At 49.0% G+C, this 22,473-nt stretch overlaps 1 protein-coding gene across 11 annotated transcripts in view; it reads left to right on the top strand.

Moving 5' to 3' along the window:
* The window catches only part of FMNL2 (formin like 2), a 152,702-nt gene extending 133,075 nt beyond the window's left edge, over positions 1-19,627 (top strand). For 2 of the 11 annotated variants that reach the window (XM_040604054.1, XM_040604061.1), the window contains 15 exons: positions 1,005-1,106; positions 2,031-2,346; positions 2,789-2,989; positions 4,164-4,184; positions 6,378-6,502; positions 7,747-7,949; positions 9,117-9,351; positions 10,011-10,079; positions 10,250-10,330; positions 10,688-10,817; positions 10,993-11,156; positions 11,422-11,523; positions 11,998-12,096; positions 12,710-12,833; positions 17,482-19,627. In XM_040604054.1, the coding sequence (XP_040459988.1) occupies positions 1,005-1,106; positions 2,031-2,346; positions 2,789-2,989; positions 4,164-4,184; positions 6,378-6,502; positions 7,747-7,949; positions 9,117-9,351; positions 10,011-10,079; positions 10,250-10,330; positions 10,688-10,817; positions 10,993-11,156; positions 11,422-11,523; positions 11,998-12,096; positions 12,710-12,833; positions 17,482-17,591 (2,082 nt within the window). In that variant the 3' untranslated portion in view covers positions 17,592-19,627. Of the gene's footprint in view, positions 1-1,004; positions 1,107-2,030; positions 2,347-2,788; positions 2,990-4,163; positions 4,185-6,377; positions 6,503-7,746; positions 7,950-9,116; positions 9,352-10,010; positions 10,080-10,249; positions 10,331-10,687; positions 10,818-10,992; positions 11,157-11,421; positions 11,524-11,997; positions 12,097-12,709; positions 12,834-14,542; positions 14,678-15,999; positions 16,094-17,481 lie in introns of all 11 variants that reach the window. The other 9 variants (XM_040604060.1, XM_040604064.1, XM_040604058.1 and 6 more) reach the window with 7 other exon arrangements.
* Positions 19,628-22,473: the final 2,846 nt, after the last annotated feature.

Raw genomic sequence — 22,473 nt, 5'->3', positions numbered from 1 at the left:
AACATAACTTGGCTTTTTTAAAATCAAAATATATTTCCATATTTTAAAAAATAATCATTAAAGGGTCATTATGCTTCCCATACTGCCATCCCTTAGGATGAATATGTTCTTAAAACACCTTGCTGTGTAGTATTTGCCCCTTTGAGGGGGCAAATTTTAATTTTTTTATTTTTTATTTGCCTTTTCTGCTAGAGACAAGTGATTCAGTAGAAAGGTCATAGTTTGCTTTGCAGATTTGCTCCTTTTAGCTGGCTAGAAACTTAACAGTTTACTCTGGTGGCAAATTTTTAAGGGCTTGCTTCTGATCCCTTGTTACATAAACCAGGCTCATCCCAGGAGTATGAACATAATTTTCTGTTGTGTGTTGACAGAAATACTAATAATAGTATCTCAGAAGTTTTATCTCCAAAACACAGCCACCAGTGCCACCTCTGCAGCCTCTCCTGAGTCGGCATCATTGGTGGTGATGGAAAAAGCCAACAAAAACTGTGGAGCTTTCAGATCTCGGGTTCATGGGGCTGGCAAAAAATAACAATAAATCGGGAGACAATGGAGGAAACAAAAAATAAACTCTTTCATTCATTACTGATCAAGTTAGCCTCATTGTGAGAGGTGACATTTATAGGTTCCGTCATTTCAGCATCTCGTGATTTTGCAATAGTGCCATTGTGGTATTCTGGGGGGTTTGGGGGTTTCAGATTGGACTCAGGGTGTATGAATATAGCTGCATTCAAAGTGCTTTATTGTAGAGGGGGCTGTCTTACCTGGACAGGTTCAGCGCTACAGTCCGGCCACGTTCCTGCTGGTCATAGCTGAAGGATAACGTTCGTCGTCAGAGGGGACACTTAGTGCAGGAACCCTTCTTTTTCCCAAAGGAGACTTCAGGGTTTGGTAGAATATCAGTGATGTACCACGTACCATTGCTCCAACACACATTCTCAACATTTTGGTTGGGAAAACTACTGTTACCGACATACATAATCTATTTCTTTTTTGAATGATAGTTATCGGAAAAACTCCAAGATACAGAGAATGAAGCCATGGCAAAGATTGTGGAACTGGAAAAACAACTTATGCAAAGAAACAAAGAACTGGATGTGATTCGGGTAAGTGCAATGGGAAAGCTTGGGCTGGATGCCACGTGTCACGGGAGCGATCTCCGGTGTGCTTGGTGCATGGGAGGTAACAGCTCTGGGACAAGTGTCTTCGTTAGCTTCCTAATTTTGAACCTAGGGTAGATTTCAAGTAAAATTACTTGTGTGTGTTCTCAAAGATGGACATAAAACTCTGAACACGCCAGCAAATCAGTGAGTGAGGCTGCTCAGGTCTGTAGCATTTCTGTTGGGAGCTTTGTCCGTGTGGTTGGCTGCAGAGGAGCACTGGAGGTAGACCTGGTGTCCTTCGGGGCAGGAGCAAGTGCCCTGTGTCTGTGCTGTCAGGCACAGCCAGCTTTCTGTGCACAACCCTCACTTGGTACTTCATGGTGTACAAACTTAATAAAAAAAATTAATATTAACTAACTTCAGCCTAAAACGTCATCGAAAAGGGTGGCTGCTTTCAGGGTTCCTTTGGAGGGTCTGCCCTGGGTACGTGGAGGTACAGTTTCCCCTCTAGATCAGGAGCTCCGTTCCTGCTTCCCCCTGTGGTCCAACGTTTGCTCATAGCCAGAGCCACCAGCGAGGTGTCAGATAATCTGTTGAAATCAAGTAGCGTGCCAACACTACATATTTAAGACCAGTGTAAGAAAAAATAAGAGGCATCATGAAAAAGTGATGATGAGAAGTTCTGCACCCCCAGGTGTCGGTGCCCACAGGTGAGATTGCTCCAAGGACTCAGTACTGTACATGCTGCTGCCTTGGGGAAAAAACACGAAATGAATTCTTCCTCACCAGTGAAGGCATACGGTTGGCATCAGAGCTCACTGTTATTTAGAGCCTGGTGCAGTGACCAGACCATGTCAGGCTCTTCTGTTTCTGGCATTGGTATTCTGTTTCACCAGTGCAAATGCTTTGCTTCTGCTGCATTCTCAGGAAATCTACAAAGATGCAAATACTCAGGTTCACACCTTGAGAAAAATGGTGAAAGAAAAAGAAGAAGCCATCCAACGACAGTCAACGCTGGAGAAAAAGATCCATGAACTGGAGAAGCAGGGAACCATTAAGATCCAGAAGAAAGGTGATGGTGACATTGCTATCCTCCCTGTTGCTCTGGCCTCTGGGATGGTACCAGCAGGGTCAGAGGCTGTGTCTGGAACGTGTGTCGCACCGGTTGCTGGAGCTGCATCTTCAGTACCATTGCCACCACCTCCACCACCACTACCCGCCTTAGCAGCGGCATCAGAGGCAGGTGAGAAGCGTTCTGTCCCAGAGACTTGGGCTGGCTGGGGGCTGGAGGTGGAGTTTGTTGTGCTGGGGACAGTCACAGCAGCCTGACAAAACTGCCTTCAGTTGTAGTGAGCCTGCAGGTTGTGGCACCTTGCAGCAGCCGAGGGTGCTGAGGTCCCCAGCTGTGCTTGCACTCATTCTCTGGGTGGCTCCCATGTTTGTCTGATCCATTCCCGAGCCCTTCAGTTGACAGGAAAATATACTCTCTTCCTTCATCAGGGTAGTTTTCTCCCATGTTAATGCACAGAAGTACTTTGGTGAGGGGTCCAACAAATGCTTGGGCAAATATAGCAGTGGAGAGGTGTATAGTGGGGGTAAGGTGGGTGTTGTGACGTTTTCTGCATGTGCTTGTGATATTTCAGTCCGTGTTCATGGTAATACCTTGTTTTTCCTTGATTTTGTAGTGCAAAATGGTCCTGTTTCTGTGCCGATGCCGCCTCCACCGCCACCGCCACCCCCGCCTCCGCCGCCACCGCCGCCTCCTCTCCCAGGCCCATCTTTGGAGATGGCTCCTGCGGCTCCACTGCCTCCCCCACCCCCGCCGTCGGCACCCCCCCTGCCTGGGACAGCCTCTCCCACCGTGGTGTTCAACTCAGGGCTCGCAGGTAAAACACCCGCGTGTCTCCCAGCTGTGCTGGTCGCTGGCAGGGCAAGCAGAGGCAAGGTCAGGGCACGCCAGCTAGAGCGCTGGGCTACCGAGGTGGGACTTCGTTAGTCACCTAAATCACACCCATTACCTCTCACGGGTATTACACCCAGAGGGGCTTATGAAGGGAAAGAGCATTTATCAATCGAATGGTTTTGGTTTGGTCTGGATGAGGTGGCTTCTTCAGTGAAACTAAAGCTACTGCCAAAAATATTTTTCAAACGGACCATTTTTGGCTTTAAGCAAACAAAATACGGTTTTGAAAGAAACCATGAAGAAATATCTGTGCAAAGAGAAGGCAAACTTTCTGTAATTTTTTTGGAAGGAAGAAAAATTTACTGACAGCCTTTAATCACGGCTTTATATGCTCTCTGACGTGTGCCAAGCATCTCAGGCAACAAGTGAGTGCTAACTGGTATAACACCATGCCCCCTCCCCAGGAAATCTCAAGAGCACATTGAGTCCAGAAAGAGGGACCAAGGAGCTCTGATTAATAGCTTTTTTTTTTTTTTTGAAGACCGATAAAGTATTCCAGCCTTTAAAGTTTCCTCCAGAAGTGCAAAGTGTCATGGAACTGGAGGGTTATTACAACAAAAAAAGGCAGAAAAGGCAGGACACAGGCTGAGGCTGGGGCTGATCCCTCACCGTGGGTTTGGCAGGGCAGGCAGGGGTCCTGCAGTGCGTGGTGCGGAGCGGTGGCAGGGCTGGATGTGGCCGTGGTGGTGCTTGGAGGGCTGCCGGGGGCAGGGGGGCTGCCGTGAGCCCCTGGGCTTGTGCCCAGACCCCGGTGCCTCGGCCTGGCACCCTGGCAGTGCTCGCTGGGGGGGGGGTGGCGGAGCAAGCCCTGCTTCTGCCCGGGGCGGCGCTGAGCCCACCGACGGCGGGGCAAGTCCCCTGCACTGAGCCCCCTGCACCAGTGCTTGGGAGAGGTGCCCCCAGCCAGCTGGGGTGGGTGTTTCATTCTTCAGGGGGGTAGGAGAGGGAAAGTGCCTTTTCTTACAGTGGCTGTGCAGAAGGGAGCGTTTCTCAGGGCAGGAACCTGCCGGGTCAGAGGGGAGTCAGTGAAATAACAAATTTTGCTTTTCTGACCATTGCTAACGTTCTTTTCTCTGTTCTTTCTGCTTCCTGGTAAGATGGGCCAATCAAGCTCTTCTGTAGGTTGCTTTCTGCTAAGTATTCACCTACCTCTCCACGTTTCCCTCTGTGCTGTGCCCCTGTGTGTGCCCGTGGACTCGTGCGGGTGATGGGAGGGCGGTGGGGAGCGGAGGGCTGGTGCAGGGACCTGTGGCTGGAGCATGCTGTAGCTTTGGGGGTGCTGTCAGCCATCGGGATTTGGCACACAGAAGGCCCTGATTCAGCAAAGCACTTCAGCGAGTAATTAAGATCCTGAGCCATCCTCAAGCCATGCTCCCGGCACTGGCTGCACCGAGGATGGGCTTCTCCCAGTGAGGCCCAGTGCTGGGCTGCGGCAGCTCCCGCCGGCTGCCGGTCCCCTCTGCGGGGTCTGCTGGCAGTGACACGTCCCCACGGGGCTGCTGGCAGTGACACGACTCCCAGGAACGTCACCTTGCCAGGGCTCTGTAATGGAGGAGCAAGGGAAATTCTGAGAGATTTTGATGAGCTACATCAGGAACCGGCCCATGAGACAGTTAGCTTCCTTTCCTATCCTGAAATAACCCAGGAGCAGTTAATAATCTGTTCTCCTCTAGGCACAAATGGGAAAATTCTTTTTCATGGATGTTTCAGATGGAAAAAGCTATTTATTTTAGGAATTATTTTGAAGTAACCAATACAATTCTTAAAATACACAGCTGAATGTTGTGTATGTTCCCTGTTATTCACTTACGGTTCTTTGTTTCAAGCAAATACTCTTGCCAGTAATTTATTCTTTGCGATGTCCCTGCAAAATGAGCACAAGCCTGAAAGGGGCATGGACACACAACTCGATTCTTGGTTTTTAAAGTGGAATGACAAAGCAAGAGAAATGTTTTTGCCTTCACCCAGCTCCGGTGCACAGCAGGACTGTCCCCTCAAAAAGGTTGTCTCTGTCCTGGCAAAAACATACATACAGAATCGTTATGGGAAAGTAAAATAATTATTTGCTCAAGTGCTTTGCAACCTGGGAAAACAGCCATCTTCTGAAACGGAGGGGAAAAAAAGGCTAGTATATCTTCAGAGCATTGAATATTTAGGAGGATTGCTCCTGCTACAGATGCAGGGCTGGCAGGAGTCGGGAGCAAACACGGGACAGAATGAAACCAAACGTGATCTGTCCTCGGCTGGGGGAGCAGGGGCTGTCCCCTGCACGCCTTTGCCGCTGACCGCCACTGCAGCCTGCGTGGCTCTTTTTTTCCAGCACTGGAGTGGAAGGACCAGGGTCTCTGTTTAATGTTTGCAGCTTGAAAGAAACGGTTCATTTTCTAGGTAATTCAGGAGCAAAACGTTGACTGATTGCTTTAACGAACATCCTGAAGTTGTTAGTTGCTACAAAATCGTGTTTACATCAAGATACAAAGAAATGAGACCTGAATTACCAAAATTATTCATGTACCTTCCAGATCTGTTAGGAATAGGAATAGAAATAGAAAAGTGTTTTCTTTGCTCCAGTGTTGCTTTCTTGTACTCTGTTCACAGATTAATGAGAGTAGGACTCGGTCTTCATTTTCAAAGCTTCTCTAAGTTACTAAGTCGTTAACTGCTTCTGCACCGTGCCAGAAGATTAAACCTGTTATTTGCACCATGTTAAAGCTCACGTGTGCTGCAGCCCACCCCCTTTTGCTTTAAAAGACAAGCGTGGTGAGAAGCAGCACTGCCCCACTGCAGCAGGCGGTGGGAGGGGTCGCTCCCCATGCCAAAACCTTGGGAAAGGGGCTTTTTTTCTTTCTTGTTACCTGTTCTGCATTGAGTTTTGTGACACAGACCACAGATCAGCTGTGCATCAGCTCGCACGGGGGTGGGCTCTGCCATGAGCAGGAGAGGGTTAAATTCGACCACTCTCTCCATTTTCTATAACGTTTAAAAATAGCCTGGGCTTTTAAATCAATCCAGACAACATGCGGTAATAAAGTCATAGCACATTTCCTTCAGTGAAGTTTTCACAGCCTCTGGCACTTAGTCCAGTCCTGCGGAGGCTGGGGCTGAAGCAGCAGGGGGTGGATGGCAGCCTCCCAGCACGCCGTGCCTGTTGAGGCAGCAGGATCCTTCCAGGCTTCCCAGTGTGATGATTTAGCTCTGGCCAGTTCTACCTCCAGTGCTGAAATGCCGACTCGAAAGCTGCAGTCTGGGCATGCGGGGTGTTTTGTCAGTGATGGGGGAATTTGTCATTTCCTCTCCTCTGGTGTCTTTAGCTGTGAAAATCAAGAAACCGATCAAGACCAAGTTCCGCATGCCGGTCTTCAACTGGGTCGCCCTCAAACCCAACCAGATCAATGGGACGGTCTTCAACGAAATAGATGACGAAAGGATCCTGGAGGTATGAGTGCTGCTTGCTGCCTTCTGCCTCCCGCCTCTGTCCGTAACACCAGCGCGTGTCGGCCTTCGCAGGGGTAGGGCACAGGTGCTGATGTGGCAAAGGGCTCACCCAGTGGTCCCAGTACCCAGCAGGTTGGTGAGAGTGCCTCAGGTGAGAAGGGGGGGTGGCAGCTGGTAGTATCGGTTGTAAAGGGTTGTCATGGTTTAACCCCAGCCGGTAACCAGGTACCATGCTGCAGCTCACTCACCCCCCCTCACCCACAGGGATGGGGAGGAGGATCAGAAAGGAATGTCAAACTCCAGGGCTGAGATAAGAACCATTTAATAGGTAAAGCAAAAGCCGCGCACACAAGCACAGCAAAGCCAGGGATTCATTCCCCACTTCCCACGGGCAGGCAGGCGTTCGGCCATGCCCAGGGCAGCAGGGCTCCATCACACGGTTACTCGGGAAGACAAACGCCACAATGCCAGATGTCCCCCCCTTCCTTCTTCCTCCCCCAGTTTATATACTCAGCATGATGCCATATGGTATGGAATACCTCTTTGGGTAGCTTGGGTCCTCTGTCCTGGCCATGTCCCCTCCCAGTTTTCTGTGCCCCTCCATCCCTCTCGCTGGCAGGGCCCAAGGAACTGAGAAGTCCTTGACTTGGTATAAACATCACCCAGAAACAACTAAAAACATCAGCACGTTATCAACTTTGTTCTCTCACCAAATCCAAACCACAGCACTGCACCAGCTACTGAGAAGAAAATGAACTCTTTCCCAGCTAAAACCAGGACAAAAGTATATACCTGTTGTGTGCCTGTCTTTAAAACACATCACCCGAGATGAGGAAGATGCATTTTTCCCAGCCTAAAATCGCTGGTCAGGTCTGCAGGAGTCAGGCGTGGGTGGGCAGCCGCGTGGCAGGGAGCGGCGCCCGGGGCAGCACGGGGCAGAGCTGGGTACGCAGGGCTCGCAGCTCCCTGTGCCCTGGAGGTGCACATGGCTGCGTAAAGCACGAGTGCTAACACGAGTATTTTCCTGAACTTTTGAGCATGCGTGGGGCTGCGGGGGGTGGAGGCCAGCTTTCCCGATCCCGAGCTCGGGAGCGCCTGGTTGTTGCATCCTGCAGCCCCCGATCAGAGTACTGTGATGTGGCCCCGGCCGCTGCAAGGCTCGTACTGCAGTTCTGGCACAGTCCTAGGCAGCAGAGGTTTTAGTCTTCACTGCGGGAGGGATAAATCTTTTTCTTTCCTTTTTAGGATTTAAATGTGGATGAGTTTGAAGAAATATTCAAAACAAAAGCCCAAGGTCCAGCTATTGATCTTACTTCGAGCAAGCAAAAGATAACTCAGAAAGGGTCAAACAAAGTCACATTACTGGATGCCAACAGGGCCAAAAATCTTGCCATTACTTTAAGAAAAGCTGGAAAGACGGCAGATGAAATATGCAAAGCTATTCACGTGTAAGTAAAACACTTGTCAGCAAAGAAATCATGTTCAGGATTTACTGTGTTTTTTGGTAAGTGGAATGGTTTTTTGAATTGGCAGTTGATACAAATGTTTTTGCATCTGGAAAAAATCCAGGAGTAAGGATGGAACATTTTGAATTCCCAGAAATCAAATTCCCTTGAACTAAAATAAAAACCTTTAGGTTTATGTCACTGTATCACTGTTTAGGCTTAACAATTTAACACTTCTTTTATTAAAGAAGTCAATTCCTGTATACCCTCAGCATGCCGTCACAGGCTGCACCTCTCGTTCTATCTGCGCAGTACTTTCTGTTGCACAGATCCCTCTGAAGCCAGGAAGATGCAACTATTTGAGTTTGCTCTGTAAAGCACGAGTTTGTCTAAGAGCACTGGAAGGGTTTTGCATAGAATGAGGTTTGTGGGGTGGCCCCAGGTGGTACCGAACCCCGGTGCGATGCGGGAGTGCCCGAGGTGCCTGGCAGACCCTCCCCACAGGAGTGCAGCGAGCGGCTCGACACGCCATCCCGCGCAGGTACGGACCCTTGCCGGCAGCTCCCGGGGACGGAACACAGGTGTACCTGCTCCTTGGGGCTCATCCGAACCCATCCCAAAGCACTTGGTGGTACTTGGCGGCCGTGGCAAACATCTCTGTTAAGGAAAATCTTCAAAATCTGGATGCACAAGCCTAGTTTGGGTGGGGAGGGGGACCCAGACCCGCTGCAGATGGAGGCAGCTTCAGCAGTTGCGGTTTACGGGGCTCCGGCTCAAATTAAATAAAACTGGCATTTGGTCCTCCCCGCCTATCTTTGCTGATAAAAATGTGTGACCATGGAGGGCTTGGGGGGAATGACCACGTCTCTGGAAACAGAGACAGGGTGCCCAGCAGCACCGTTGCCACCAGCCGAGCAGCCTTGCTCGCAGCCTCACGTGCAGGGGCTCCGTGTGCAGGACCGTGCCCCCCCCCCCCCCAGCCAGGGCAACAAGAGCTGGAGTAGCCACGGCTGCTTCATAGCTTCTCATTGCTTCCCTGGCTCAGGCTCACCTGTAGCCGAGCAGCGCAGGAGGCAGAGCTGCCTTTGGCAGCTTTCTCACATCATTTACATTTCCGTCATTTTGCATAGGGCTCTGGCGTAACACCGCTTGTGGTTCGCTATCGCGCAGGTTTGACCTGAAAACGTTGCCAGTGGATTTTGTGGAATGCCTCATGCGGTTCCTGCCCACTGAGAATGAAGTGAAAGTGCTGCGGCTCTACGAGCGGGAAAGGAAACCCATCGAGAACCTGTCGGACGAAGACCGGTTCATGATGCAGTTCAGCAAGATCGAGAGGCTAATGCAGAAGATGACCATCATGGCCTTCATAGGCAACTTTGCAGAAAGCATCCAGATGCTGACCCCGGTGAGCGAGGGGCTAGCCCCGGAGACAGCAGTGCGATCTGTGGCTGTGCAGGATCAGGGCCAGCATTCCGGGGGGTCCAGCCTCCCCCCAAGAGCTGCAGGGCACGGGCCAGCTTGCAGGGAGCCCTGCAGCCACATGCTGGTGTGGGGCAGTCGGTGGAAAGATGATAGAGGTTTTAATTTTTCTAAGATGGGAGAGAGTGTTTGAAAGTCAGCAGGTGGTTTTGCCTTCTCACAGGGACAGAATGAGAAACACACAAATTAAAAAGTGGTTTTCTGGCTGTATTTTCATATATCAGTGACTCTGATACCCCAGGTGCTGTTTGTATTGCACCTTGCAGCCTGGACTGCTAGGGAGTGTTACCAGTGCTGGTCCGTGGGCTCTTTGAAGTGTGTCCCGTCCAGCCTGATGCATCTTCCACAGTCACAAGGATTGAAATGTAAATACGCTTTTACCCAGCCACATCTGAGTGTGGTAAATCCGCGGCGCAGATGAACTGTTTGCAATCCTGATGTGTCAGGGCAGGATAACATTTACGCCAGGGCTCGTGGTGTGGATGAAAAACAAGAGTTTTTTTTCAGAATGTGAGTGTGTAGATCTTAATTTTATTCTTGCGTTGGGCATGCATTAACTAAAGCTCTTCCTGTGTTTACCTGCAGCAACTTCACGCAATAATAGCTGCATCTGTCTCAATAAAGTCATCCCAAAAACTTAAGAAGATACTGGAGGTAGGTCTGATTTTAGAGAAGTTCGATATCTCCATCACTCACTGGTGTCCCCCCTTACACACGCCGGAGCTGTACGCGAATGCTGCCCTACTGGCTCTCGTTCCAGAGCTTCCTAAAGTGCCTTGCGTTTGTCCTGAAAATCTGTGCTCTACTCTGTTTCATCCTGGCAGATAATCTTGGCTCTTGGAAACTACATGAACAGCAGTAAACGAGGAGCTGTGTATGGATTTAAGCTACAGAGCTTAGACCTGGTAAGTAAACTGGAGCTGCCTCGTGGGGAGCGGTGGGAACGCGGTTCATGGGCGCGGCGAGGGGCTGCTGGGGCACTCGGTCGGTGCTTTGCAGCCGGTGAAGACGGAGCAGCAGCAGGGAAGGCGCTCACTGCCAGGCAGGATGAGTTTGCTTTGCTTATCTTTTTTGGGGGGAGCTGCTTAGGAGAAGGCACGTGTCTTCAGAAGCTCTGGAGTCCACAGCTCCACACCCACCTGCTAAACAATTAAACGAGCTTTTACAGCCACCCCTCTCAGCTGGAGAAGCACCAGTCGAGTCGCTTCGCTTAGAGCCTGCTGCCCCTCCACCCAAGCAGCCTCTTTGCCTTTTCTCCCCAGCTCCTAGAAACAAAGTCAACAGACCGAAAGCAGACTCTGCTGCACTATATTTCTAACGTGGTCAAGGAGAAGTACCAGCACGTGTCCCTCTTCTACAACGAGCTTCATTACGTGGAGAAGGCTGCTGCAGGTACCGTGACCCTCCTGTGCCTGGTGAGCGGTGGTGGCACGCGTGCCATGCGAAGGACTTCACGGCACACCGTGCACGGGCTGTGGGGGCTCTTCTCGGTGGGGAAATCGTTCAGACTGTGGCTCTGGACACTTGCACAGTGGGAGTGATGCAGCGTTTTTGTTTTATTTCGTAGTGTCTCTTGAAAACGTCCTCTTGGACGTGAAGGAGCTGCAGAGGGGCCTGGACCTGACGAAGCGCGAGTACACCATGCATGACCACAACACGATGCTGAAGGAGTTCATTCAGAACAACGAAGGGAAGCTGAAGAAACTGCAGGACGATGCCAAAATAGCCCAGGTATTTTTTTTCTTCTCAGGGTTTGGCGAGAAGGCGAGTGACACGGTGAGCAGCGTGTCACTGCAAAGGACGTGCACACAGCAAGGAGAGGGGCAGCAGCGCTGTGTGTCTGTTCCCAAGTTCAAGTGCTGATGCAGATGTGCTGCTCTGAGCCAAGGGTGTCACGTGCAGGCAAAAGCTAGTCCCTTTACAGTGAATGCTGCAGCGTGGGATGGTGAGCTTCTCTTGAAGTACGTGCAGCGCAGTCAGTCTGTGCCTTTTGCAGGATGCCTTTGATGATGCTGTGAAGTACTTCGGGGAGAATCCCAAGACGACACCCCCTTCGGTCTTTTTCCCAGTGTTTGTCCGGTTTGTGAAGGCCTACAAGGTAACCAGGAGCATCCTCCTCTTCTGTTCTGTCCTTCTGAGCCCAGTCTGGTACCTCTGTGGCTCCGGGCTCCCAAAACTCTGGCTTGTGGCTCCCTGTAGCTCTGGGGCAGCGTGAGCCACCCCGACAGCATAGCACCAGCAGTGGGGGCAGCACAGGCAGCTGTTCCGGGGTTATTGTCAGGGCTGAGCAGCAGCACAGCTGTTTAAGGCGCTGGAGGGATCCTCAGAAATCATCTGGGTGGCTGAGCTTACACCTTAAACCCTGAATATGTGTCTCCTGGGACTGGGAGAGGATGGTGTGTGTGACCTGGGAGGGTCTTTCCCAGCCCAGTTTTTGCAGACTGCGTTGCAGCACCTCCGCTTGCTTCCTCAGAGAGCCCCGCGGTAGCGGGTGACGGGGTTACTCGTTTGTAATGTTTGGGTTCCCTATAGCAGTTGGAAGCTGTAACCTGTGTTTTTTGTGATATAATAGCAAGCAGAAGAAGAGAATGAGTTGAGAAAAAAGCAGGAACAGGCCTTAATGGAAAAACTTATGGAACAAGAAGCATTGATGGAGCAACAGGACCAAAAGGTATGAAACAGATGTGTCTTACAGGCAGGAGCCATCGTGTTCATGTGTTTTTCCTGATAGTTCAGAAACCTCAGCTCTGTATAAGCAATTTAGTTGCCCAATTTGTAGTTGCCTAGAAATAGTCTCTGGAAGCTTTCTCCTTAGGTGGAGAGAACAGAAATAAGCTGAAAGGGTTATGGTGTATGGTTCTGCTACTTTTGAAGTCTGAGAAATTAAGAAAAACTGAATATACAGAAAGTCACCTCATCCATGTTGCCATTGGCTAAACTCTCCTCGGAAGGAAAGCCTGTTCTCCTTGTTCCCCTAATGCTTTTCAGAGGTAGGAGCTTGGGGCTCCGGTTCCAAGTGCTGAAAAGGCTTGGAAGTGGGTTACATGTGTTAGAAAGAAAAGCAGCTCGGCAGCCGGGTTAGCTTGTGAGACTGTGCACGTCCTCCCCATGGGACGGGAGCTTATCGCACACGTGTATCTTCCTCGTCTTTACAAAAGTGGGCAGAGAACTGGCAGTCACTGTTTGCTGGTTGCTGCCAGTGGGATCAGCCAACGTTTCACAATTGGGAAGAAACAGGATAGCTGGAGGTCAGTCCTGACAAACCCTCTCCTCTTTGCTTTCAGTCTCCGTCACATAAAACAAAGAGACAGCAGCAAGAGCTGATTGCAGAGCTCAGACGGCGGCAAGTCAAGGATAACAGGCATGTGTACGAAGGGAAGGATGGTGCTATTGAAGATATTATAACAGGTAAACACCTTTTGTTCTGTAATCTTGGAGGCCCTTTCACAAGGGATAGGAATGTGTACCTGCCTAGTAGCTATTGTAAGTGCTTCATGTGCTTCTTAAACAAGTGTAACTCGAGCACAGCTTAGGACATTGTTTATACGATATGAAACAAGTATAGAGACTTTTGCTAATGGTGTATAACAAACAGACCACAGCGACCTACCTTTACGTGTCCGCGGCCAATGCCGTGCGCAGACCTTGGACACGTGCTCGGTTTCTTTGTTCTTCTCTGTCGGCATGTGCGGATGGAGTCATTCGCTGAGCGTTAGAGTAGCCAGTCCCGCGCCTGATTGCAGCAGATGCTCCGGTGGGGATATGCATGCTGTGCAGATCTTTCCCAGAAACCTTTTTTCCCCATAAATGGAATGAATGATGGATGCTTAACATTATTAAGAGCCTACATTTTCATTAAAATGTACTAACAGTAATTGCACCACATTATTGCACAGTTACAGCAAATCATTTAGTCAAACCTGAATGATTTATGACCTTAAACTGCTTCTGGTTTTACTGCTGCTCAGATTGGTAGGCACAGTCTGCGCTGACCCCAGCTTAGGGCTTTGGGGACAGGGCAGAACCCGCTGTCGTAGTCACACACAGCCAGGAGTTTGGTGCGGATATTTGCTGCTGAAAAGAGCCGCCTTCCAAACTGCATTTTGCTCAGGAGTCAAATAATTTTTAATCTCTACAGCTGCTCTGATTGCAGTACTTCAATTTTACTGCATGTTCTTCACCTGCGGTGTGGAAGGAACACCATTGTAGCGCTTTGATGGCTCTACAGTCATTTGTTTCCATTACACAGAAGCTCAGAAAAGGTCTTTGGGCAGGATTTCCTTGGCTCCTGCTCCTGGAAGTTTTTCACACAAGTTTTTCCTGCAGGAGGGCAGAAGAGTTGTTCTACCCCTCACTAAGTGAAGCCCAACTAGATGACAGGGCTGAAACGCTTGAAGCTTTCACAGCTCTTTTTAACCTTGATTAATATCTTCCCAAGATAATGTTCTTTAAAGGGCAGAGTTGCTATAATATCTAATCTGTTACTGCTTCTACTACAACTCCTTCAGACTCCTGGAAGCTTGTTTAATTGGTAAAGTGGTTCTCCTGATCTGTGGGAGAAACAGATGGTGTGGCAGAAGACCATCCACATGCAAAAGACAGTCCAGTGGAGGGAGTGCCAGGCTCAAACATTTCCTATGGTCTTGTGCCTAGTATTCCCCCTTACGGGGATGCCTCTGTGGGCCTCAAACCACGTCATAGTGAAGGTCAAGGCACAGAAGGGCAGGTGGGACTGAGGTTGCTTGAATCTGGGATCTCTGTCAGTGGTATGGAAATGATCAAAAGTGTCATTTCTGATTGGATAGTGCCTCATCAGGTGCCCAGGGAAGCCCTGCTGATCTGGAGCAGAGCCCTGTCTAACAGCACACTCTTTTCTGGAGCGCGTTTAGCAATAGTCTCCCAAACCCGCTGCAAATGATGTAATATAAGTAATACTTACTCAAAGACTTAAAACTGCCTTGTTCTCGACGCCTACCCAGGTGCAGGGCTGTTAGACAGCTGGTCAGAACGTGCGAAACCGTCCCTGGGTGTCCGTAACCGAGCACTAACACTGTACTAATGCGATAGCTCCGCTTCTCACGGCTCTGTTTGTCTGTTTGGCTGTTATTCCCATGCAGTGCTGAAGACTGTGCCCTTTACCGCTCGAACCGCCAAGCGGGGCTCTCGGTTTTTCTGCGAACCTGTTCTCACTGAGGAATTCCATTACTAAAACTATTCCTCTTTCACATCTGATGCTCTTAGAAAAAAGAAAGGTTGCTGTAGATTTTTGACACTTCTCCATTTGTACGGATCTCAGCCAGGATCATGTGAATGTTGAGTGTATAGTAATGTCCAGCGTCCACCTGAAGTTGTTGTATTTATGTCACCTCTGTTGCATGTTCTTGTGTTTCAGTAACTTTTTATTCCATCCCATCAACTTTGCGCTTGATGTTTTTGGCCATCCTTGCGTTTCAAAGGCATCTCTCACCTTCATGACAAATGCCATAGAACAGCAAGTGGTGGAAGTCACGGTAGATTCGGTGCAGGTTTCCTACAGTTCACACGACTGAGGAGATCAAATGCAGTCAAAAAGTGACGGTTCACTTGGCTTTTCTATGTCACCTCTTCTGGCCTACGGATCTTCTCTGTACGCCAGTCATCTGCCTGTGTGAAGTGCATGTCAGCTGTATGCCAAAGCAAAATTACGGGCTCGGGCTGCATGAGCTAAGTGGGACTTTCTTGGGGTTTGCTCTCTGCCTTGGAAGGGTCGTCTGTAATAACGTACGTCCTCTGCGAGGAGTGTTGCGCTTTAGCCGTTTTAACCAGCACCTGCATGCTTGCATGTGAGATACAGGATTAAGATGAACCGCCTAAAAACCTTTGCTCATTCGGTCACATCCATATTTAACTTCTTTCAGTTCCATGCCAACTTTATCTAAGTAAAATCAGAAATGTTTACGGAGCGCTAACCAGCTCCAGTTTGCTTGGACTTTGTGCAGCGCTGGGGCTGGGCTCGGTGGCGGCAGCGGCGCAGGAACCAGGTGGGGAGGGGAGAAGGGGCAGCGCTGGGGGAACGCTTCGCTGCGCCAGAGCCGCAGAAATTGCGACAATGAGAAGCTTGACATGGAACTGAGCAATTTACATCGTGTGGTGTAAAGTCTGAGAAGGGCGTCTTTAACCCAGCATGTCTGTTAACACTGTTGTCTTGGCTTAAGGACTCAGAGGCTTAAGAAGACAACAGTGTTTCACTTCTGCGATATGTATTTTTATATATGCTTCTAATAAAATTGCAAACTATAATCAGCTCAACGGTTATTTGCTCTTTCGAGTTAATTGCTGTTATTATCTTCCTGGAGCCAATCTTCAAAGCAGCTTGGAATTTGGTTAGCGAGAGGCGAGGGTGGCCCTGCTGTCCTTTCCTCTCCGTGCCTAACCCCCTCTCGTAGCCTTGGCCTCCCCCCTCTTGCTGTTGGCTAACGTGCCTGGGAGTTTTGAACGCTGAGTTGACTTGCTCTTCATTTTCCATCCCATTTTTTTACTTAACCATCATTTTGTGTTTTGTTTTGTTTTGTTTTGTTTTTTTTTTTCTGTTTAGCCCTAAAGAAGAATAATATCACTAAATTTCCAAATGTTCACTCGAGGGTAAGGATTTCTTCTAGCACACCGGTGGTGGAGGATACACAGAGCTGGCAAGCATCACTTTTTACTTAGCTTCCTCCTCTCTCTGTATGGCAGGCAGCCTCTTGGTAGTTGTGGCTAAGTGTAATACTGGTGAGAGCCTAAAGGCCAGTGGAGACTGGGGCCATTTATTTTCACCCTCTGTGGCGTAGCGGATCCACAGGCTGTTGGCTGGTGACCATCTTCACACTCTCTCTGTTTTGGCCCTTCCTCTTCCAAGTTTAGCCCGAGACGGGCAGCCTCGTCCCCCGGTTTTCAGCCCCGTAGTCCCCTGGAGGTCCTGCTGCCCCATCTCAGCCCTGCCACGGCCACTGAGCAGGGCCTGAGAGATGGACACCCGGCAGCTCCCCGTGCCCAGGTGGGTGAGGGCAGCCCCCAGCATGGGCACCGTCCGCTGGGTATGCCGAGAGCTGAGAAGCTGGGGAGCTGTACTTAAACCAGGGCATAAGTCATCCGGGAAATGCAAGGGAGGGTTTGCCCGATCCAGTGCAAATTTGTTGTCCAGGTGAGAAGTATTTTAACTGGAATTAGCCGTCTGGTGTTCCAGTTGTGCCTGTTCTATCATAGCCACACATGGAACAGCACATGTAACGCATGGAACAGCCTTCCATCAACATGTCCATCTCCGGCTTTCTCCATGCTTCCACCCGGCGCACGCTCGGTATTCCCTCCTCCTCCCTCCCGAGCTCTTGCCTCCCCAGCAGCAGCAGCAGGGCGGGTTGGGCCAGGCTTTGCTGCTGGCGAGGAGGAGGACGGAGGGTTTTGGCCTCTCTGCTGCCTTTGGCTAACGAAGCATCTCTGCAGCCGGGCGAGATGGCGGCAGTGGGGCAGGACGGCCGCAGCGTGCCAGCTGCTTTTTCCCAGGGCACCCTCTGTTAGCTCAGAGGGCGTACAGGGGTCCTAGGGCCGTCCTTGCGTTGCTGAACACTTGCACCATCGTCCCCTGGGTCACACACCTCCGGTGAGCTTCATCCCGCTTCAAAAAATCTTCGGCCCCCGCTAGTGTTTGAGAGGCTGCGTGAGGGAGCAAGGCATACGTCAGGCAAACTGATTTCAGCTGACGTTGCCTTCCTGGCTGACACCCCCGCACACGAGCAGCCCGTGGGCCGGGAGCCGCTCAGACTAACTTGACGGCATAACTCCATTTAGTTTCACCAGCATTTCAGCGCATTTCACCAGTATTACCTGCTGCTTGGGTGCGTAGTAGAAGGGCACGTCAGTATTTGCTCACTTCTGCTCTCGTTGGGGTGAAATCCCTTCTCCTGTTCCTACACAAGCTGCTTTGATTGGCTTCCAGCAGGACTTCTTCCTTGTCTAGACCGCGTGTGTGCGCGTGTGTGTGCGTGGGTGGGCGCGGGCGAGCCCTGCGTGATGACGAACGCCGCTTTCCTCTCCGCAGATCTTAGAAACCAGCCGTACCGACGGGCCGACGCGGTGAGGAGAAGCGTCAGGCGGCGCTTTGATGATCAGAACTTGCGCTCTGCAAACGGTGCTGAAATAACCATGTGAGCTGGAGACCTGCAGGTGTCAAGGAAAGGGGGTGCTCGAGTGATACGGTGTCCGTGTGAACTCTGTGTTCTGCCACTCATTTACAGCCTTGGGGACAGTCAAATTTACCTTCTAAAGGGCTCCGAGAACTAGAAAACACATAGGAATGTCAGCGATGGGCTCTCCACTCAACCGTAGCTAACAAGTGCCTATAATTGAAGTACCTGCTCAAATTAATCAAAGCAATAGGACTTGATTTGATTGGGTATCTTTTTACACCAATACATTATTCAGTATTTTTAACCAAAATGTAAAATACGTGTTGTTTTGGGTGTTTAGTTTGGTTTGATGCTATAAAAGGTTAGTGACTGGTCTCCTGTGGACCTGACCCGCATCCCGACTGGTTGTAAACAGGTAATACTTGGACGTGCTCTGCTTTTAAATGCATTCCTGTGCTGTCCGCCAAGGGGTTAACCTTGGCTTCAGCTGCACTTAGTGGCTTTTTGGGTTGGGGTTGTTTGGGGTTTTTTTTGGTTTCTTTTTAAAGATTAAAAAGGAATACATTTAAGGGCTTTCTATATGTAATGTGGAAATAATTCCAAGAAGAGACCCGTACCTTTTCCCACCACACAGACTCCACACCACTGTAGCTGGGATGTGGTACCGTGTCCGTCGGTGATCACAGGACGCGTAGCGAACGACCACGCGTCTTCCCCGTGAGGTCGTGCCGAGCGCGGGGTGCCGGGGGGCAAATGCCAGCGCACAAAAGGAGGAGGGTGGCCAAGGCACGTACTATGTTCTTCAGCTAGAGGCAGCTTTTGAATAACAGTGTATTTATTAATTCGCACTAAGGTATTAACATCTCAATAATCAGTATTAGGATTCCGAGGACCGTTGCAGTTCAGTTACTCGCGCGGAGTCATCCTGTGCCCTGCTCCGTAGGATTAATACCCCGCTCCGGCTCTGAGTTCCTTGGACAATCCAGCTCAGGTTCCCTGCTAAGGATTGTTCGGTTTAGCCAAGGGAAGCCCGGCCTGAAAAATCCTGGTAGGTTACAGGTTGTGTCGCATTTGTAAAGCATAAAAAGGGACGCCAGACCCCCTTTAGCAGCATCGTGCCCCCCCCCTCTCCCCGCCGCTGGTTTGCACCAGATCCCAGAGCAGCAAGGCGAAGCCGAGTCCGTGGCGGCAGGGTACACGATCTTCTCAGAAGTGAAGAACTGGATGGACGAGAACTTTGTACTTCCCAAGCTACGTTTTGCTTCCAACTTACCTTTCCTGGTCTCACTGCATCCATATGTTAATTGTAAAATTTATTGTATAGTATTTAACCACTGAATTTCTTTTTCTTTTATGTTGTGCTTATGTGAACCACTGGTGAAGGTCCCATTTTTTTTTTCTTGGATAATGTGTAGTTATATGATAATCTGTTTTTAAATGTACAGATATTTTGCTACAAAATTGGTGCAGTTTTTTATGGTTTTTACACTTCTCTCTTATTCCCACTTTAGCCTCTGGGTAATATTGTAAATATTGTTTAAAAAAAAAAAAGCATCAGCCTGTGCTATACAATCTGAATGTTATTTTAACTTATAGTTTTTGTTTTTATATTTAACTAAATGGACAGTTTGGGGCTCAAAGTTACCACATTGACCTCTGCTTACCTATTTACAGGAAGTTTAAAAACTGCCACCTCCTTGCATTTACAGCACCGTGTACCTGACATGCTAAAGAGAACATGCCAAACCGCCTCGTTCTTCACTGGAAGTGACAGAAGGGCATAGTAATCTGCGTAAGAAAATTTGACAATTAATTTAATCAATCATTAGGCAAACGGTTAAAAGCACTAGCTCTCATGTTCTTAAGCTCCAAGGTATTTTTTTAATTGAAGACAAAAAGTAGCATACAACTAGAATATAACACTGGCATGTTCTCTTTAATATTTTTCTAGTAATAGACCTGCTTCTTAGCAATATTAGAAGTGTTTTATAAAAGCAGTTCATGTTACTTCCCTGATCTGTTCCTGGCATAAGATCAAATAAACTATTTACACTACTACACAGTAATCCATATGGGGCTTTTTTTTGTCACTTTTACATTTTTTCCACAAATGGTGATATTTGGCAGGTGAGCACGGGGGGCTGGCGGCAGAGCACGAGCCCGGGTGCTGGGGTGGTTTCGGGGTGGTTTTTACCACTACTCGCTCTTTGCTTTTGTCCACGGATCACTCAGTGACTGTAAATGCACCCTGGGGCTTCGCCCCAGCCCTTTTTTCTATCCTTTGGTGTGTGTCCCCCGCAAAGTGTAATTCTTTGGGGCTGTTGGGGAAGGGAACCTCCGCAGCGCTTCCACCCCCGCCGCAGCGCTCACCCCCCAGCCCAGGCCGCCTTTACAGGGGTCCTGGCATTGACTGCCCGACCTCCGCTGCCAGCCACTAACGCACAGCGCTGACGCCAAAATAATTCCCCAGGTAATTCGCAGCTTTGGTTTCCCTGAGCTACAGCAGAGCCGAGAGCAGCGGCTGCAGCAGGAGCTGCTGGGCCAGAGCGTGGCTGCAGCAGATGCCACCCCCTTTGTGGAAAAGGGGGGCCATCGGCCGTTCCTTGTACACACACCAAAAAAACCCCAAACAGCACAAATATTTAAGTCCTGAACTTAAAGAGAGCCACTTCCTACATTCACCAAAATTCAGATTTAATTTTTCAAAGGGTTTAACAATTGCTGGTGCTCGGGATGGGAGCGGGCACAGAGCGCCCCGCGTGCTGGCAACTGCCAGCTGGGACTGGGACTAAACGCCCATTCGGGCTGGGGGGGCTGCGTGAAGGCTGTGCAAAGCAAATCTAAGTCAGATTTAAACGCTGCCGTAGACACCATTAAAACTGAAAAATAATCGATCTTGCTCAAAATCTGTTCCGTTTCACGGTGGAAATAGAGTTTGAGCTCAGGGCGCTGCAGTGCTGGCCAGGCACGAGGCACGGAGGCTCGCTGCTGCCCTGTGCGAGTATGGCACAGCCCTCCCACCAGCGTGCCACCGTGCCAGCAGGGGGGAAAAAACAGGCAAGGCTATGAAAGAGGAGGAAAAAAAAACAAACCCCAAACCTTAAACTCGTTTCCCTTAAAAAGCGACATTGTGCCTTGCGAGGATTGTTCTGCAAGCAGCCGCATTTTAAGATGCGTTTCTTTTGTAAGATCTAATTAAGAAATACCAAAAAAAAAAATCCATTAGAATAATTTACATTTACAGGTTTTTTATTTTTAATGGAAAAATAAAGGCAAACCTTTTAAAAGTAATATTTACTTAGAAACACTCTTTCGTTACGCAAATGCAAGGCAATAACAAAATATCATACATAAGTTCTAACGTGTCTGCAAACCACTGTGAGCTGTCAAACTAAAGCAGTCGAGCTTGCGCTACCTTCCCGCATCCCAGTGCTACATCAGTGTCAAACCCACCTAAGACATGATTTCAGTTTCCCTCATGGTCTCTAAACCCTTTGTTAGTCTGTTTTCCACTCGGGCATCACTACCCACTATACTATCTACGCTTTTTACAATGGAAATCCTGGAAAGTGAATTTACAAAGTTAACAAAAATCCCATTTAAAGTCTCCGCTGATTGTACGTTGTTGGCACATCAACTACTGGCCGTCCTGCCATGCTCAGCAAAGCCACTTGCTACTGGGGAGAAACCTGGAACAAAGCTGCTTCCACTGGCAACGTCCCAGATTTTTATGTTGAACACACTACTAGATACAAGGAACTACCACAAGTCCTGCCTGACCAAACTCAGGGAGGTGCAGGGCCCGGGGAGCCCTAAAGAAAGCAAGTGGGTGAGGAGTCCCCTCACACCACAGGGACACCACCAAAACTGAGATGCTCTGTACGGAATGTCCTGCAAAGGCCATCTCAGTAGAACAGGCTACAGGTTTTTGTATTTCAAACTAACTTCCATATCAAAAGAGCAATCTTAAAAAGTCTGAATCATGTAACCACCCTAGCAAGAAAATTGGACCTTTTGGGTATTTGTGCACTCATAACAGCTGTCATGTATTAGGGAAAAAAAACAAAACAACCAACCACCAAAAAGGAAGCTGAACTCAACTAGTCTTCAAATAGTTCTTCTGAGCGCATTATGTTGCTCAAATTTAACAATGCGGAAACAGTAATGATTCATCAAAGTTTTACAGAGTATTTAAAACTAGAAATAAATAGTAGTACACGCTAGAAGTTTAAAGCTAGAAATAAATACTAGTACACACTAGAAGACAAGGTTTAATAATAGATAAAAAAAATGTACAAAAATATTCTAATCAGAGAAGTTTCCAAATATGTACCACAGCCGCTTGCAGAGCTGGGCTGGCACAACCTTCCTAAAAGCAAACTGACCAGAGACAACCAAAAAGAGGAGACTGGGCTTAACCTTCTTCCTTCTCCCTTCGCAAGGGATCTTCTAGGTGCGGCTACTGTTGAAACATGGTGGTACATTCTTCAGCAGGTTCTTAAGGCAACAACATTGAAGCTCATTTACAATTTCATTTTGATTTTTATGTTTTCTTAATGTGAAGATAAACGCTGGAGTAACACCGAGAGCTGTTCCATCGGGTTTTAGGGGAACAGGAGCAGCAGCTGTGAGATGCACACCCTCTGCTGGCCCGTCACCTTCCCATCAACTGCATTTCCAGGGCTTTGAAAATTTACCATTAAAAAAAAATAATAAAAATCATTCTGAGACAGTACATGGACACAAATCTCAGCCAGGAAGTCAAGTCTTCGTACAAAAGCTCAGCATTGGTTTGGCCAGTGATGCAGTTCCAATATCTGGTATTTTTTTGCAGTAAAGATAGAGAAACAGATTCATTCCTCCCCTTCCATTGCCTTCCCCTTTCAAAAAAAAAAAAACCAGTA

Source organism: Falco naumanni, chromosome 8, assembly GCF_017639655.2.
Source record: "Falco naumanni isolate bFalNau1 chromosome 8, bFalNau1.pat, whole genome shotgun sequence".
NCBI classification, from domain to species: Eukaryota; Metazoa; Chordata; class Aves; order Falconiformes; family Falconidae; genus Falco; species Falco naumanni.
The sequence above is the reverse complement of the archived record's forward strand: the minus strand, read 5'-3'. Positions and strand labels throughout refer to the sequence as shown.